Source organism: Henckelia pumila, chromosome 3, assembly GCF_033568475.1.
Source record: "Henckelia pumila isolate YLH828 chromosome 3, ASM3356847v2, whole genome shotgun sequence".
Taxonomy (NCBI): Eukaryota; Viridiplantae; Streptophyta; class Magnoliopsida; order Lamiales; family Gesneriaceae; genus Henckelia; species Henckelia pumila.
Genome location: NC_133122.1, coordinates 56,329,562 through 56,349,377, shown reverse-complemented (window position 1 = coordinate 56,349,377; position 19,816 = coordinate 56,329,562). Strand labels below are relative to the sequence as shown.

The following is a 19,816-nucleotide window of genomic DNA, read 5'->3' as shown; positions in this document are numbered from 1 at the left end:
TAATAAATCCAGAACTTCTACCGCGCAAAGTTCATATGTTTTTATCAAACTGGTATTTGATAAGCGGTTGAGTTCAACCCATCCTTAGGATATTGTCTCACGTGTATGTTCAATTTTTATTCTTACTTATATATAAGCGGGTCTGTGATCTTAGGACTTGGATACTTTAGGGTATTGATAAGCATGCACATACATGTTTTGGATATTAATTTCAGAAAATATTACTCGATCTATGGTATATACGTGAGAAATCAGTTAAATATTATTAATTAGGTAATCTTATTCATGTTATTAACTGCATAAAAAGAGACGGTAGTACGAATTATTTTGGTGACTAATGACATCAAACTCATGCTTTCGGTGGATTGAGACAACGGAATTGCCTGCGCAACCACCAAATTAAGTGCTTTGAATTTTTCTTTTAATGGCAATTGAATCGAGTCTCTTTTTGAAATTTTCGATATTAGAGATTGCATTTTTAAAAATACTGTCCGAGTCTCTCCTTTCTGTTTTCAGATGAAATATATACTTCACACATATATATATGTCATCCTTCGATGAATGTTTGGGGAAAAAAATTGCATTTAAATTATTAGATTTAAAGCAAGGTATGAACCCACTTTTACTTTTTTTTTTCTTTGGTTAGTTTTGTTGGTTGGTATGGTTAGGTGATTTGTGATGGAATCACATAGCATTACATTTCAAGATTTTAAATACACGGATAGATTAATCTATTTTTTTTATTAAATTTTAAAAAATGAATGTTTGGAATTTTAATTATCTGATCATTTAGCTTTCGAATAAAATCTATTATCTTAACCTTTAATTTCCTTGAAGCAAAATCTTATCCTAATCTTTGTGATGTCAAACTCACGATTTTTTAAAGAAAAAGGCGAGGAAGACAAAGTTTAGGATTAGTGGACTTTAATAAATTGTGTGTGTCGTGACCAAGACCCAAAATTGGGAGTGACCCACATACAATTTTTAGCTATACATTAAAAAATCTTGTTTCGAATATTTTTTGTATATCTTTGAACAATGACATTGTTTTTAGAAATATTATTTAGAACGATGAATCAATCAAACTAAAGTTGATGAAGCACAAAGCTATTCCTAATTGTCACCTTCCCACAAAATTATTTAGAACGACTAAAGTTGTTTATTTATTTATTTTTAGTACATTGTCAATGGATTTGTCTGTCCTTTGAATCTAAAGAAATCAATTTTCGTGTTTTTTTAAATTCAAATATTTGGAAATTCCAATTTAATGCTTGTAATCCTTCAATCTCCGAAGCACAAAATTATATGGTAGACGAAAATTTGTGAAGATATATATATCTAGTGGCTACATATCAATTGAAGAAGAATAACTCAGTTTTGATTTTGGTAATTGAAATATTCATATATATATATATATATATATATATATATATATATATATATTGTTGCATATGAAAGCAAGCAACAATGACCCCCATGTCTTTTTTAAAATTTGGAGGAAAGAAATGATGAACAAGTTTGAGCATGCCAATGGATAAATGTGATTCTTTTAATCGGTGATGTTCGCTACTTCACATACAAATAACATTAAACCTACTTGGTAACTTAGGACAAGAAGGCCCCACGAAATGTAGAATTTGATGAAAACTCCAAATTATGCTGGACCAACTTTATGTTTTATATTTATCCTAGAAGACTAGATTATCGAACGACTTAATCAAAACAAACCTAGACAGATACATTCTTAATTGGTGTACATAGATTAATGGTCAAATACTCTTTCAAAAAGCTTGGGAAATGGTTTGGTTAAATTCAACCCAAATGCATCCACATTCAGTAAATCAAAAAGGGGCTAAAATTAGATCGAGCAACGACGAGAAATTAGATATTTTACACACTAGATACCCAACATAGTATCATCTATATAACCTTCATAATTTAATGTTATTATTCAATAACATATTTTGATCGTTCTCCCAACAAAAAAAAATTACGAAAAACATGAAATAGTGAAATACTGTGTCGCTGAGATCCTCTTTAATTAAATGCTCTAAAGCAAACAGTCATGAAGCGTTAAGGACAACATAACGGCTACAACTACCGGGGGGAAAAGCCATGGCCCCCAAAAGCTCTTTTTATTTATCTGTTTATTTTAATCTTTTTTTTTTTTAAACCTTTAATTCAAGTGAAAATAGTTCATATTAACCATTAATTCAAATATTTGAATATGGAAAAAGAAATTACAAAAAAAAAAACTGAATTATTATAGTGGAACATGTGCATTAAAATTATTGCCTCATGACCTGTTGAAGATCAATTAATAGTCATTTTCATTCCTTGTTTAATGTTCGATGGATTTGATCCATTTTTGTTTTTCATGTGTCACACTCGAGTATGAGTATCCATTGAATATCGCCGATATGAAATCACGTCAGCCCAATCTTTTGATTTGATATAATATTATAAAATAAAACAACATAAGAATAAATTAATTAATACATGTTAGAAGTCATTATTCCATATCGTATTACGAATTTAGAACCATCGATAAAAAAAAATAATAAAATAATAAAAAAAACACACGCGACACCAATATATTTTACTGGGACAAAAAGTAACTACTAACACTACTTTTCCCCACCAAAATCCAAAGCTCCTTCTATGGTAGGGACCTGTATATCAAATATTTTACATAGCATGCATCTCTTTTTCGCAGCATATATAGTCACGAACACAAATTTTTTATTTTTTTTATTTATATATATATATCTTAATTTATTCATAAAACAAATAAATTGCTCACCCTTGATCAAATTCTTGAATCCCATGATATATTTTTTTTTTTTCTATTTATATCACCCCAATTAGACCCTTCGTCTCTTACTCTCAATTATTCGATCCCAACCCTTTAAATTTCCTCCCTTAGCTTCCAATGATTCCCTCCACATTTTAGAGGACAAAGAATCATGGTGATCGAGTTGCATGTTGAAGTTGAAATTATGATCTAGTAGCCCACAAAGCAGACACCAAATTCAAGTGCCAAGTTCGTGAATTAAGTTTTTGTATAAAGATCAAGAAACCGGCCAGATGTGTACATGATACACATGTAAACATATATATAATCATAAGTAGAATATATATATAAGACACATATATAGTCTAATTAATTAACGATGAAAGAAAGTAGTGGTAGAAAGCAAGGGGCGACGTCTCCGTGCGCCGCGTGCAAGCTTCTTCGGCGGAGATGTACGCAGGATTGCGTGTTTTCGCCGTATTTTCCTGCCGACGAGCCCCACAAATTTGCTAGCGTTCACAAAGTGTTTGGTGCCAGCAATGTCAAACAAAATGCTCCAGGTTGGTTTTTTGTTAATTTAATTCCCATAAATCGATATTTTTTTTCAAGTTTTATTGAAAATTATGTTTTTATAAGCAAATATATATGTTATATTCGTCGAGTGATACAGGTGGTTATTTTGGGATCATTTGGGTCCTTGTAAATTTTTGGTTTTTATTTATATTTCTATTAACTTTTATTATTCATGATATATTAATTTTAAAGAAAAGGCATAGTATTATGAATAATATTAAAATCTTTGTGAAATAAAACTGAATTGTCTAAATTCTCCGGATAATAAATATGGTGGAAGCAAAATTTTACTTTCAACAATTAATTTCCACGCAGCCACATTGCTTTCTTACAACTTTTTCTGATCATTTTAATTTTCTCATAAAATCAACCTTGATAGTGGCAACTAATTAGCAAATGCACTTAATTATAGGTTATTTTTTAAAAAGAATAATGAGTCCATATTTATTTTATGAGTAACATTAATTTTCAGGTAATTAATCATTTATTTTGATACATGCAATCCTTTTTCTGTAACCTTTTATTGAGGTACACATACATTTAATTTATTTTCACACTCCTTTTTCTATTTATGTACACTAATATAATTTTTGGTCAAAGAATGACAAATTGTGTGGATGGATGGACCACTTGAGATTACTTTTTCTTTTTTTTTTCTTCTTCTATCTTTTTCTAGAAAATGTGCTTACATGAATAAAGCAACAAATCCCTCCCTCATTCTAAAACCTTTTTGGTACATTTGCATATTTGATTGGTCTATTTAAGATTTTAAGTTGGTCTTCGTCAAATTTAAGTCTCAATATGCTAACTCTCAATGAAAAATGATAAAAAAAAAAAAAAAAAAAAAATTGGAGATGGACATAGATGAGTAAGATTGAAATTTAATTTGATAATATAGATGATAAAAATGGTTATTGTGGTTTATAATATAAAACATATATATATATATATATATATATATATATATATTGAATCTAAAATTTCCGTGAATAAAAAAAAATTTATTTCCGAATTTTTTCATTTACTTTGTGACACAACAATTAAAATTTTATGGGCCAGCATCGTATAGAATTTTAAAATATTATTAATGAATGTTCATTAAAAAATTTCCGGAATGAGTGTCATGCATGAGAGAATAAGAGACGATCGAGTTTAACCAAAGTGTACTATTTTTCCACCATAAATATAAAATTTCTGTACATTAAAAAAAAATAAGTATTGAATCCCAAAACTTGAAATTTAGCTTTTGGGTGTTCACCCTACTCTTAGAAATGAAATATAAAATAATCTGTGGGATCCAAGATGAGGAAAAAAACTGGAATTTGCAGGAGCTTCCGGAGCATCAGAGAGGCGACGCCGTGAGTTCCATGGTATACGAAGCGAACGCAAGGGTGAGAGACCCTGTCTACGGGTGCGTGGGCGCCATATCTTCTCTGCAGCAGCAGATTGATGTGCTGCAGACTCAGCTAGCATTCGCGCAGGCGGAGGTGGTTCACATGCGCTTGCGTCAATTGGAGAACGCGTCTCCCTCGTCAAGGGACTCGCAATCCCACAAGGCCAAGTCCCATTTTAACATGGACATGGTCGTGGATCAAGATACTATGGACACTTCCCTTTGGCATTGATATATATAACATATATATATTCACACACACACTATAGTGCATGGTACTATTATATGTCTGCTTATTTTCTTCTTTCCGGGTTTTTTTTGTATAATATAGAATATATCTTGCGCTAGAGATGATGATGGTGATGGTGATCACTATCTTTAACTATATTCTGTAAATTCTGGGACATGATTATTTAGTCCGAATATAACTATGTATGCTTGTGATCAAGATGTGTCTATATATACATATATTGTGTTTTAGCTAGTTTCTTCATAGATGATGTTTTTTTCATGTGTAAAGTTCATTATCATCATATGGAATTAAAGTTGTCACAATGAATAAGAATGATACAAGAAAACACAACCAGCACTCTCATATATGCGCATGGATCAAGATGAATCAGAATGATATAATACAGAGGGCCAAACCAACAAAAGATTTTTGTCAGACCCAATTATCCGTAAGGGTAAATTCATGTGACCTGAATGAAAACTCTCCTGCAGTGTCCCTTTCCCGCAGTAGATCCGACCCTTCAATGGCTACGCTATCTTCTAAATCGTCGTCTTCTGTTAACGATGGGAGAAACGGAGGATGTGGCAAATTAACCTTGGCTGGTGCGGTAGGCGGGCACGTGGACATGGCTCGGGCCCTGATACTACCCACATTTGAAACATTTGCATTTCTGTCCCATAAGAAAACGTGCATCAGAATCGGCAACCGTGTGTGCCGGTGTAGAGAGAGCTTCTGGCTCAGTGAAACGGTGTCGAAACAGCGAATTGCCCCTGTTGTTGAAACCATCCATGGGAGGACTTTCTGGTTTGATATTCTGGATACGATCAAGAGGCGGGATGGGGAGGAACTGTTAGCCTGTTTGTAAAGATGGCAAAGCCCAGACCGAGCTGCCGGGACATCGTCTTCTCCTTCGGTTACTGTTGATATGTAAATGAATCCCTGTTGAGATGCAAAAAGTGGCCGAGTCAAGTTAAAATTCTGCGAGCTTTCTTACAAAAATGTAGAGAAGTTTCAGGGTTATATTTTCAAGAAAGTACCTCCTCTGTTCTGCTGATGGCGAAACCAAGTTTTGCATCTGCTTCCCCGATTCTTATCTCGATTGGGATCTCCCCTACGAGAGGGGAGAACCACATACGAACCGCTCTTACCACACCTATATCCACACCATGGTAATCCTCGAAACCGTACAGACTTGTGTTTGCAAGATTTGATAAATCCGAGAGCGAGCCTGCGTTCACAGTTGCAGAGCAGTTTCACCAGATACCTAAACAAGAATTGAAACCAAATTCTTTACATCATAATCCCAGACAGTTATTGTAATACTCCATTCTATCAAAATTCTATGAAATGTGATCACAAGAAGACTATACTATGCAATTGATTCTTGTGATAGCTTGAGTTAAACATTTTCATCAAGTAGACAAGTCCTGCAATCACGCTTGTAAGCATGAGCTGTGAGTCTAGTACCTTGGTGAGGAGGGATTCAGTCTGGATGTTCATGAAGACAATGGGAGCACCGGAGGCTTGGGACGCGTTGATCCAGGCGTGAGCTCGTGCTAGAGTGTCCTCTAAATCGTTGTAACGAGAATTTACTATATCTGAGGCTTTGGGGAGGAATAGGATGGAGTAGAAGCTGCTTGAATAAGGAATCGACAGCATGTCGCGCATCCTCCTGTCCCATGGATATGAGACGTATCCGTCTTGAAGGGGCGTTTCTTGGAGGGCACTCACCATTCTCGCCATTCTTGAAGCTGCACGACATTGATGTTACTTAGTTCAGAAAATATAATCCAAAATCATCCCAAATTAAAGCACGAGCACGCGGGAGTCAAAATCAGGTGACTGACTCCACAATCCAACTTCTTGTCCAGCATTACTTGGCCAATATTAGTCCTTGCTTACTGACTTTTCCCACTCGTTTCAAGGACCATATATAGAATATGCACAAAATACATTTTCATTAAAATTTTGTTTAGTTCATGAGCACCACTATTCTGACCATGGAATGACGACAATGAAACTAGAGCCGAATTGTTTGCCCCAATCAACCCATTTTTATATATGATGGTGTAATAACGCCAAATGACATTAAAAAAAACAAAAATAAAAGTTAGAAAATTATCCTTTATTATTAATTTTTATTTTCAACCAAAGAGAGAATAGAATGTAACTAAATTGACACTTTGGAACATTCCAAAGTAAAATGAGATACGTGACTTAAAAAAAAAAAATACCACCAAACATAACAAGTCGAAAAACGTTTTCTAAAATCGCACGTCGTGGATCACATTTCATAGAAATTAATCTGCTTAAAAAATAATCCAATCGAAAAGTCAACCTGAATATTACCTTGCAATTCGAAGCAGTCGCTCTCTTTCCGATCAAGGAATCCGACGGCGTAATTCGGGTCGTCGATGGCCCGCAACACGTACTGTCTCCTCCCCACGAACTGATCTCCGGGCACAATACACGCCTGCAGCTCGGCGTACTCGTCGGCGCCGCGGCGGACACGGACGTGGATCGAAGTCTCCTTCTGCCTGAAAGAGTTGTGAAGGATTTTTTGCACCTCGGATTTCCCCTTCTTGAACGGCGAGCTGATGATCATGTTGCCGATTCTCAGCTCCTCCACTATGTCGCCGGTCTGAAGCATGTCCCCGGTCCACTCGTCGGCTTTGGAGCTTCCTTTCAAGCACTCGATGGAAAGAACCACCGTGGAAGACCCTTTGGCCGGAGAGGAATTGGTGGAGGAGAACTGGGAACTGTCCGATGAAGAAGAGGAATACGGTGATGGATCCATGTGAGAGGTTTCAGTTACAGTACTACTTGTGTTTTTGTATGGAAATGAGCATTTAGTTTTCCTTTTCTTTTTTTCTTTTTTTTTGCAGAGAGATTGGGATCTTTGTTTCGAATGGGAATCTGCGTTTGCAGAAGAAAAACTTTTGATAATTGGGAAGGGAATTGTGTTGTTGTATTAATGCTTTTGTAGAGATAATAATTATCATTAATATAATAATATATATTTAATAGAAATTAGAGATGCTTGTAAAAGTCAAAGATCCAGAAGGAAGTTGAATTGCGTGTGCCTGTGTTCAAACAACACACACTGCAATTTCATTGGTGCTTTTTCTTGGAAATTTAGATATAAAAAAAATATTTATTTGGCTTCATTTCGTTTTTTTTAAATAATATTTCCAATTTTATATGAAAGGTCAACCATCGAGTCTTTACGATTTCAAGCCCGACGGATGACAATTTCGACGACATGATATAAAAACACGACTACTTTATATACATTAATTTTATGGAAAGGAATTTTACATATATCGATCTCTTCATAATTTTTAAGGTTTAAGACATAGATCCCGCAACTTTAAAGAGTAGTTTCGTGATATTTATAGACATATATTTGATTGAGAGATAGACGCTCGTACTTTATAATTAATCTGATTTCAAGCTTTAAATTTTGGTTTTTAAACAAAAAAACAAAGAATCAAAGGATGTACGGTTGATTAAGACCAAAATGATATAGTGAAGGTATCTAATATGTTTTAATACTCAAAAAAAAAATTCTTATAGGACTTTAATAGGATACAATTACCAAAGTATCAAACTTAGTTCACAAAAGATAGATTTTTTCGCTCGGAAAAAAACAATAGTGAACCAAAATAAATATTTGAAGGTGACTTAAGCCTTCGTTTGAACCCAACAACAATGAATCTTGAAAAGTTTTTTATTTCTTTGCAATTTTAGAAAGAAAGAAAAAAAAGTGCGTAAATGAGCCTCCGTTGATTTGCTTATTATTTTAACCTGTGGATCATTTCAATTGTATTTAATTTTAAGCATGTTTTGATGGGACTTTAATTAAATAACTTGTGAGACAAGTAAAACTCAAAGAAAAATTTGATTTAATGCTTGAATTTGATCAACCATGTCGCCAACTTTTCAAGACTTGTATATATACATCAAATTATTCTCTCAAATTTCTAAGGAATATAATGGACATTAATTGCACTTAAATTATGGTGAAAGCTCTTGCTGGAGGAGCAGCCCGGCAGTAAATTAATATCGAGACGTATCAACAACAAAATTTGTATTTTATGTATAATTACTATGTTAATTATGACTAATATTGATTAATGAGTAATCAATATGTATAATATTCATATACAGTAATGTTTATACATAAATTAAGAATATATATATTAGTACTTCAAGAATATTAATAAATAAATAAAACCTTGAAATCCATCCCTTTAATATATTCATATTCATATATGCGTGGGTATCACATGGCTCGAATTGAATTTGGATCGTGGTAGATGAATGACGTATTGTAATTAATTATATATGTAATAAGATTCTTGAGGGCCATATATATAGTTTGAAAAGAAAAGAAAATTTGTTTTCATTTTCAACTTTAATTTTAAGTATCTAAATAGATTTCATATGTGAATATGATCGAAAAATATCTTAGAAACGGTAATGATTTAGACATGAATCAATTTGTCACCTTCAATATTGGTCAATGATCAAACAATGTTGGTGATCATTACCTTAGTTGATAATGTTTGACTCTTAATTAATCAGGGGAAATTATACAAACCTCCAAAACCTTATTTTCATCGGAGGTGAGATTTTTAATTCAGATATAACATATTCTTTTAATCGGATCAGTACTCATATATCGTTACGACTCCATGGAAAGTTCTTAAAATATACAAAATGGGTCGGGGATTGTCCTAACAATGGAGTTTTATAGGTAGCTAAACATATGTAAGCTTTATCCTTTGAATTTATTAAGAAGAAAATTTTCGCATAAAAACGAAAAGTTCTTCTTTTTTTTTTTTTTCTTTTTTTCCCTTTTTATTTTTCCCTCGTAAATGTGTGTGTTGATTTCTTTAATGCTCTTCAACAAACAATGTACGTCCCGGTTTTAGATATAAATTTCCATGAAAAGTTTACGAACTTATATTTTCTTTTAAATATTTAATTTTACTAGAAAAATGTACGTGTGTTGCATGTAATTATAATTTTATTCGATTGAGACTGAAGTTATCGAATTTCAAATGTTTATGTTTGTTTATGTTTATTAAAATCACGTGTTATACTTTTTACTGACAAGTTTAAAATTCAGTCACTATGATTCAATATCCAATTAGCAGGTGAAGAGAGAATATTACGTCTTTAATTTTTTTTTTTGTGATATTTGTCGGTTCTTGATCAACGTTTTTTTTGTAGAGATATTATATGTTTATACCTTGAGTTTAATTTATTTTTTAACCGACAACTTTAAAGCAATAACATATATTGTATATTTATTAAAAAACGTAATATATATATATAGTTCTTTTATGGTGCCCAACAACTATGCCCAACGTGTACAATAGGTGAGTTGACCAGCACAATTGGTGAGTTGACTTATACATGGTGGGCACGAAGTTGAGCATAGTTGTTGGGCACCATAAAAGAACTCATGTATATATATATATATATATATATATATATATTTGTTACAAACTGTAGAATCAAGTGATGTCTGTTATTAAAAGATGTAGTTGATGGTAACAGTACAAACAAACACATGTTTCAATTGTTCAATCCAGGAGAAGGACAATTATTGCCCCCAAACAATCACCTTATCCATTATTGTGCTTTCAATCAATGTGAATCGAAATCATGACATTGACTCCGATATTAATTGTATGACCGAACGCTTCTCGCTTTAAAAAAATTTATAATTGATGGCAACAATACGACTCATGAATTAATATTTTAAACAATACGTACAAAATCTCAAGCGTCATGAATAATTTATGTTAAATGATAATTTTACTTATATTGATTTTAAGAAAAAAAAATAGTAATTTGTTTTAGAGAAATGATTTTTTGATTCATTCACTTGTCCAAATTTGAGTTTTAGTACATTGAGTTGTCAAATTTGGTTTTGATGCACTAACATTTAATTTTTTTACTATTTTTAGTCCAATTGTTGACGTGATATTTGATAATTCAACAATTTTCGATCTCAACATTTTTACGTCATGTCAGTAGTTTTTTTTATTACAAATCATTATTTTACAGTGTCACGTTACCAATTAGATAATTAATTGCTGAGAATTAAAATTTAGCGTACCAAAAACAAACTTTAAAAACTTAGTGGACCAGATCCTAAAAGTAAATAAGTTAGTGAACAAAAAAAAACTATTTTTCCTTTATTTAAAAGTTTTATTTGGAAATAAATGTTGATCTTCTATTAATAAAGTAAATATAAATAATGTATTATTTTTTTCTCTTATAAACCATGATAATCATAAACAATTATTGTAGCTTGACTTGTTTTGATTCTCAATCATCTTGGTCATACATAATAACATATTCAAAATTTTTTACGTATATTTTTTCCAGTTTATTGAATAAATTTGTTTGTTTGATTTCGATAATCAAATTTAAATATAAATTAGATAATAATATAGTATAAAAAATAATCGATATTCTAACAAAAAATATAGAAATAAAAATAATATTTTTATAATATAAACTCTGTGTGTTATAGTATATACAAATATATACAAAGAGTATTTAATTCAATTATACAAATAATTATTTAATTAATGATATATATATATATATACATATTTTTCATAAGTTCATCAAACTCTTGTTTTAAAAAATCTAACATATTAATATGTGGTAAATATCTTTTTTCAAAAATCAAATTCATATAATTTGCAACAATCAATCCAAACTTTTCTTTATACTTTTATTTGTTCAAATCTTGTAAAATTTTGTTCAAAAAACTCTAGAAAATTAATTTTAGTGGAACTGGTGACATTATTTTAAATTATCTTTTTTTCTTCCTATTCGAGATTATAAGTATATAAATAAATTTTTTTAATTTTTTTATTGTTATCGCTAATAACATAGTTTCTAGTCTAGATATATTATATTAATATTTCTTGAACCTTTAATCAAGTATATGAAGAGAATAATTTTATGTCGTCTAATCTCATTACCTTTAGTTTTTCAACCATTATTTTATACAACAATGCTTTGATAAAACATTAATATGTTTTCTGCTTAATTTCTTCAATAGTAATCTAATCGAGTTGTTTTAAATTTGATATACATATAAATTACATGTTGTTTTTACATGTCATAAAAAATATTTATATATGGAGTAGTGTAATAATTAATTTATAATTTTTAAGAATAGTATGTTAAATATATTATTTGAAAAAAATATGAGCAGATAAAAAAATGCGAAGAAAAATATTTTTTAGAGGATGAACAATCATATGTTAAACAAGTTAGAATTTTTTATACTCAATATTTCAAGGATTTAAGTAAATTAGATATAAGAGTAATTTGTCTGACATAAAAATCGATTTGAGTGTAGTGTTTTTCTACTTTTTGTCACGCAAATATTTACGATTTCATAAGTATAAAATTAATTGATTATATTAGTCAACTATTATATACTGTAGTACAAACATCAACATGAAACTTAGTAATAATCATTATATCTATATCTCGTTTATTTAAACTACAATTATTTTTTTATCTTTCTCAATTATATAGTATAGTTTTCATATTAAATATCATTTGTATTATTCTTTTAACAATTTACCCCTATTAAATTCATAAAATGTGTAATTATTTTATTTTATTAAAATTTCACTAAATAAGGGCAAAATGAGAAATTTATTTTTTCAAATACTTTCTTAATATATATGTGAAAATACACACAAGCCTAAATTAGTACGTAGGACAAAATGAGTATATATATATTTTTTACCTTGGACAAGAAAATATTGATGTTGTTGATTACATTTGTAGTCCCTAAAATTTCAAAAATATTATACAATTAGTCATTACCATTTGTTTTATAATATCTCTTCCTAAAAACTGAAATTTCAGAAAGTCTAGTTAGATGATCAAATCTAAAAAAAATAAATGAATGATTGAATAAAGGATGTGGGTACATTTTCTATATAAATAAAATATTAGAACCTCGACTTATGACATGATTTCACTCGTCTTGAATACAATGGTGAAAGTTAATGGTTTGATTTAATTTTTTTTATTTTTCTTAAAATTTTAATAATCAAAATATTACGTTAAAATAGTATAGTAAATTAAAAACGTAACTATGACAATAAAACTGAAATAAGTCGAAAAAATTAATTTTTTTTTTAAAATTTATAGAGCAAAAATTAAGGTAGTTTTCAATAATTACTTTTTATTTTCATGAGTGTCACAATATAGATTTAGGACATGAATTAAATATTAACAATTAATTTACCTTTAATAAATAAATGAACACACAAAATGATATGAATTAAATATTAACAATTAATCTAACTTGAATAAATAAATTAATAATCTATAAAATGACATGAAAAACCTTAAAAACCCTTGAAAATGACAAAAATATTAATTATTAAAAGAAATAATGAGGACAAAATTGTAAATTCATTACCAAAAATGTCAAAATATGGATTTAGGACATGAATTAAATATTAACAATTAATTTACCTTAGATAAATAAATTGACACAAAAATTGATATGAATTAAATATTAAAAATTAATCTACCTTGAATAAATAAATTGATTAATGTATAAAATAAATGCAAGACCTTAAAAACCTTGAAAATGACAAAATATTAATTATTAAATGAAATAATGATGACAAAATTATAAATTGACAATTAAAACCAAATAACTAATGAAATAATGAGGGTATTGAAAAAAATTCACAATTCAAACTTGTATATTTATATAGAATAATAGATAAATATATTATTTGAAAAAAATATGAGCAGATAAAAAAAATGCGAAGAAAAATATTTTTTAGAGGATGAACAATCATATGTTAAACAAGTTAGAATTTTTTATACTCAATATTTCAAGGATTTAAGTAAATTAGATATAAGAGTAATTTGTCTGACATAAAAATCGATTTGAGTGTAGTGTTTTTCTATTTTTTGTCACGCAAATATTTACGATTTCATAAGTATAAATTAATTGATGATATTAGTCAACTATTATACTGTAGTACAAACATCAATATGAAACTTAGTAATAATCATACTATCTATATCTCGTTTATTTAAACTACAATTATTTTTTATTTTTCTCAATTATATAGTATAGTTTTCATATTAAATATCATTTGTATTATTTTTTTAACAATTTATCCCTATTAAATTCATAAAATGTGTAATTATTTTATTTTATTAAAATTTCACTAAATAAGGGCAAAATGAGAAATTTATTTTTTCAAATACTTTCTTAATATATATATGTGAAAATATACACAAGCCTAAATTAGTACGTAGGACAAAATGAGTATATATTTTTTTTTACCTTGGACAAGAAAATATTGATGTTGTTGATTACATTTGTAGTCCCTAAAATTTCAAAAATATTATACAATTAGTCATCACCATTTGTTTTATAATATCTCTTCCTAAAAACTGAAATTTCAGAAAGTCTAGTTAAATGATCAAATCTAAAAAAAATAAATGAATGATTGAATAAAGGATGTGGATACATTTTCTATATAAATAAAATATTAGAACCTCGACTTATGACATGATTTCACTCGTCTTGAATACAATGGTGAAAGTTAATGGTTTGATTTAATTTTTTTATTTTTCTTAAAATTTTAATAATCAAAATATTACGTTAAAATAGTATAGTAAATTAAAAACGTAACTATGACAATAAAATTGAAATAAGTCCAAAAAATTAATTTTTTTAAAATTTATAAAGAAAAAATTAAGGTAGTTTTCAATAATTACTTTTTATTTTCATGAGTGTCACAATATAGATTTAGAACATGAATTAAATATTAACAATTAATTTACCTTCAATAAATAAATGAACACACAAAATGATATGAATTAAATATTAACAATTAATCTAACTTGAATAAATAAATTTAATAATCTATAAAATGACATGAAAAACCTTAAAAACCCTTGAAAATGACAAAAATATTAATTATTAAAAGAAATAATGAGGACAAAATTGTAAATTCATTACCAAAAATGTCAAATTATGGATTTAGGACATGAATTAAATATTAACAATTAATTTACCTTGGATAAATAAATTAGACACAAAAATTGAAATGAATTAAATATTAAAAATTAATCTACCTTAAATAAATAAATTTAATAATGTATAAAATAAATGCAAGACCTTAAAAAATCTTGAAAATGACAAATTATAATTATTAAATGAAATAATGAGGACAAAATTATAAATTGATAATTAAAACCAAATAACTAATGAAATAATGAGCAAAAATTGAAATGAATTAAATATTAAAAATTAATCTACCTTAAATAAATAAATTTAATAATGTATAAAATAAATGCAAGACCTTAAAAAATCTTGAAAATGACAAATTTTAATTATTAAATGAAATAATGAGGACAAAATTATAAATTGATAATTAAAACCAAATAACTAATGAAATAATGAGGGTATTGAAGGAAATTCACAATTCAAACTTGTATATTTATATAGGTAATAATAATAATAATAATAATAATAATAGCCTAATAGATAATAGATATATATGTGAAAAACCCAAGATTCCAATAAATAAAAATTTAAAAATTGGCCGTTTTGAAAACAAAAGAAATATAATCCAATATCAGACAGATTCAGACCAGTCAAAGCAAATCATGTTCTCCTTTTGGCATTAAGATTCCTCACTGTGCTATATAAGTTACTGTACGTTCAACTTCAAAGTCAACAAATACACTTGGCAACACCAAAATTCAAACTTGTCACATTTTTTCTTAGTCTTAGCCATATGAATTCCATTCCAAACAACTAAAGATTCAGAATATATGGGCACTGGCTGGCCATGGACTTTACATTCAATCAAGATAGGAAAAGGTATCATACGTATCTTTATATTTTTCATCCCTCTTGTTTTGGAACGTATCTTTATTTTCCCACCTACCATGGTTTTTTTTACCCGAAACAATTCGACAGACGATGTAATTATAAAAGGATTATTAAGATAATCCAAAATTTTTTATGCAGCCTAGATTAGAACAGGGTCGAGCATTTCTAAAAGTATAGAGAACGTGACAAGAAGTAAATCAAGTTTAATGCTCGTGACCTTTAAAAAATCTGACAAGAAGTGGGAGGAATTCATGAACTACAAGTACAAAAAGAGGCCATATGAATCTTTACAAAAACAGCTAAATCTTTGATTCACACTATCACCAGAACAGAGCTTGAGTTCCTATCCTTGATATCCACGAAATAATACATCGAACCCTTCTCGGTTGGGAGCCTGAGGGGGCGATTTCTTGATCCTGAACAGAGCTCCTACTGCTGAATATGAAAAGGCGTTTGCTCTATGGTTTCTGTCTAGCCGAACATGTGCACTTCGAGCGATTATCAGAGAGCGTCTGAGGGTTCAAAAAACAAATGGCATTGACAGATTCAAAAAATAATATTAGTGATTTGGCAATTTGGTATACACACCTTTACTTGTCGTTGAAGATCTTTAATGTAATCAACAGCTAAATCCAACATGTCTGATGTATTTGTTTGCTGCAAATTGAAGTGAATGCAGAAATTGATCGTCCATTAAAGAGAATACATAAGAGGTCATAATCCGGAGCACACTGTAATTTTAGAAACCATTTTCATACAGTATGAGCAACAGACATGAAATATAAACCAGAAACCGATTTTTCTAGGTTCACATGCGCAGGATGGTCAATATTAGATGATGAAAAAGGTTGCTAAATAAGTAACGCAGACAACAAAGATCTCTTAACTTGTCACCTGCTTACTCTATTATCATGATGGAAATCAATTTTTCCAAAAGAAGAATTGGGTTTGTGGAAAATGAACCAACAATAGGTCCTTACACTTGGAATGAATATCTAAACCGAGTATAATCTAAACCCAAAAGACTACCTTGGGATAGTATATCATCAAACCTAACACTGCACAATCGTTTGTAAAGCCGATGCAGGATTAACACTGCTAACCTCGTGAGAAACCGGCATCCACCATACCACACTACGGATGGCTTTCAATAACCTACTAAATAGCATCCTTCGCATACAATTTAATACATTTAAAGATGTGCCTCCATTTGTGAATCGGTATTTAATCAAAATATATGCAAGAAAGAGGTTTACCTTTTCCATGTTAGGCACGAGATCTTGCAGCCTCCTCATCCGTTCACTGATTTTCGTCCTTCTAACCTGAAATCATGGCATAAAATCCTGAAATGCACTTCATTCTTCAAAAATCCATATCGTTTTTCTTTTTTTTATTGCATGAAACTAGTAAAGAATGGGAAGTTTACTCTCTCAGCTATGCTTCGCGGGTGCGTGGCGAAACCCCTTTTCGCTCTGATTTTACAGGGCACCGAGTCTTGCATCAGTTTCTCCATCGCAAACATTTCGGCTGAACTTTTAGGCAGACTCAGGTGATGAGACAACTTGGAGATTGTGTGCTTACTTCCGCCATCAATACTCTGCTAAACATATCAGTATCTTACATCATTAATCTCAAAATGATCCGGAAAAAAAACGAATGATTAGAATTCTAAGGCAAGACCTGATGAGTATCTGTTAATCCTTTGAAGAAACTGTCAGGCAGGATAACTGAATCATCCCAAGAATTTACTGGGAAACCCGAGCTGTATCCACCATTTTTATCACGATTTTCGCTGAATCGTCCCTCTCCATGACTGTTTGCTGCAGTTTTATAATCCACTTCGCTTAAATTAGCTGCACCGAGCTCTATACAGAGAGCTAAAACATGTCAGCATCCTGTGAAACTAAAAATTACTGGAAAATCAGCTGTAAAAGGCGAATAGTAAAAACCACCATTCTTGATGTTTATGCTTTCGAATAATCCAGCAGGAGAACTTCTGTGTCGAATGAGACTGCCTCCACCACCACCCTCTTCCGTCTTCATCTGCACGGCGGCGGAGTTCGAATTCATAGAATCCATCAATCCATAATTCGAATCTTCTTGCATATCAGAATTTGTGTCACCGGAATTGATTATCTGATACATCATATGAGAAACCGAAGAAAAGTCATTGCTCTGCTGTTTTTGCAATTGCTGCCGAGGTTTGTTGGCTGAAGATTCGATCTTTCTCGGCGGCGGATACTGTGGATCTAATTGTGATTGTGGATTCAAATTGGAAGAGCAGTTTTCTTGAATGGTTTCGGAAGTATTCATGAAGAAAAATTTCTGGGTCTCGGGACTTGAAGCTCGAGGGTTCAAAAGATGCTCAAATTCATCTTCCCCAAATCCATCATCACCCAGGATATTATTATTATTACTGTTTAAAAGAGTTGAAAAATAAGAACTTGGAGCAGATCGGTAGCGAGTTAATCCAGAGCCTATCTGCATATTTTGCCGGAACTCTTGCTGATTATTCATCAAGTTTTGAAAAACAAAGAATTGGCGCAGAATCAAAAGCAGAAAAGAAGAGAGAACGGGGGAAAAACAAATCTATTAGATCAAAAAGAAAATCTTGAAAATGTCTGAAAATCCAAGAATTACAACTTTTTTTACAGGATCCGGCCAAACCAGCCAATCAATCCGAGACATGCATAAAAGCAAGGAATATTCAAATGCTCAACTTTACAGAATCAAGAACCTGAATTGAGCAGAATATGAGCCTACTGATGTATAAGTGATATCCCAAGGATTTATCTTAAAATACAACCAACTAGAAAATAATACTGAAACTGTGATTGAAGTGAAAAAAGGATACGATAAGATTAACAAGAAAAAGAACAATCAAGAAAAGGAAGAATACATATAGTTAATCAGATTAAAGAAAGAAAAAACAACAAACAGGAAAAAGCCAGAGCCTTCAATCAAGCACACGTGTTGCTTTTAAAAGCGCAACGACTTTTTTACTTTCTTCACAGAAAGATTGCTTCTTTATCCTTTCCTGCGAAAAGGGTTCTCAAATAAAACAGTCCAGAGCACTAGTAGTGACGGTGGCGGCGGCGGCGGCGGGTTTGGTTTAGAGAGAGAGAGTGAGAGGGGAAGAGAGAGAGAGAGTTGAATATAGCGCAGCCAATGGGAACTCAGGAGTGCCAATGATCTTGGATTAATTTGGCAAAAGAAGGTCAGAACATTGCATTTATGATGAAGTAGGGGTCGTAGTGTTTTTTTTTTACAGAAGTAAATGATGTAATAAATTTGACAGTTCTTCCTCCTTTTGGCATTCAGTTTACGGTTGCCCTTTTATCATCTTAGCCTTTAATGGCTATGTCAACAAAGGACACATTGTTTTTTATATATATATATATATATATATATTTTTTTTTTCATAAAATAAATTCAAATCCACTTGAACCTAATCTTTTTAAAGAAAAAATTATAAGGAATGAGGTTTTTTCGATATCCTTTACGACCGATCTAGATCTCTTCTTTATTACAAGATATTTATGTTATCCAACATACGTGGGATGAATGACCTTTATGATTTTTAAAATTTCGCTCTTTTAAAAAAAATTATTTTTAAAAACACTGGATGGTTTTTTTTTAAAAAAAAAATCATGAAACTTAATATGCAATGACTTGGCAACAACTCTTTGGTTACAACATTTTTCAAACAAAAAAAAAAGAAAAGGGATTGCATCGAAAAACATGAAGTCCCGTCTATATTATAAATTTATTGGACAATCTTATTAGCTTCTTGATCGACACATCTTTGGCATTAATGTTCATGAATTGAAACAAAAACTACTTGAGAACAATGTCTTCTCACGGAGAGCAGAACGAAATATTGTCGATTGGGTAAGT

General features: G+C 30.4%; 2 protein-coding genes and 1 pseudogene across 3 annotated transcripts; 1 reads left to right on the top strand and 2 right to left on the bottom strand.

The window, feature by feature from the left end:
• The first annotated feature begins 3,173 nt into the window (after window positions 1–3,173).
• On the top strand, window positions 3,174–4,992 carry LOC140888759 (LOB domain-containing protein 4-like). Its single transcript, XM_073296458.1, has 2 exons — window positions 3,174–3,354; window positions 4,637–4,992. The coding sequence occupies exons 1-2, from the start codon at window positions 3,174–3,176 to the stop codon at window positions 4,990–4,992; spliced, it is 537 nt and encodes a 178-aa protein (XP_073152559.1).
• A 414-nt stretch (window positions 4,993–5,406) lies between these two features.
• LOC140891398 (uncharacterized) lies at window positions 5,407–7,985 on the bottom strand (annotated as a pseudogene).
• Window positions 7,986–16,012: 8,027 nt separating this feature from the next.
• Window positions 16,013–19,122, bottom strand: LOC140890840 (transcription factor bHLH122-like). Of its 2 annotated transcripts, none has more exons than XM_073298955.1 (6): window positions 17,872–19,122; window positions 17,600–17,784; window positions 17,346–17,519; window positions 17,176–17,241; window positions 16,508–16,576; window positions 16,013–16,431 (listed from the first exon to the last, which is right to left on the bottom strand). In XM_073298955.1, exons 1-6 carry the CDS (start codon window positions 18,434–18,436, stop codon window positions 16,378–16,380), a joined length of 1,113 nt encoding a protein of 370 aa, XP_073155056.1. In that variant the 5' UTR covers window positions 18,437–19,122; the 3' UTR covers window positions 16,013–16,377. The 2 variants fall into 2 exon arrangements, with proteins under 2 accessions (XP_073155056.1, XP_073155057.1); XM_073298956.1 differs by having other exon boundaries at window positions 17,346–17,516; window positions 17,872–19,120.
• Window positions 19,123–19,816: the final 694 nt, after the last annotated feature.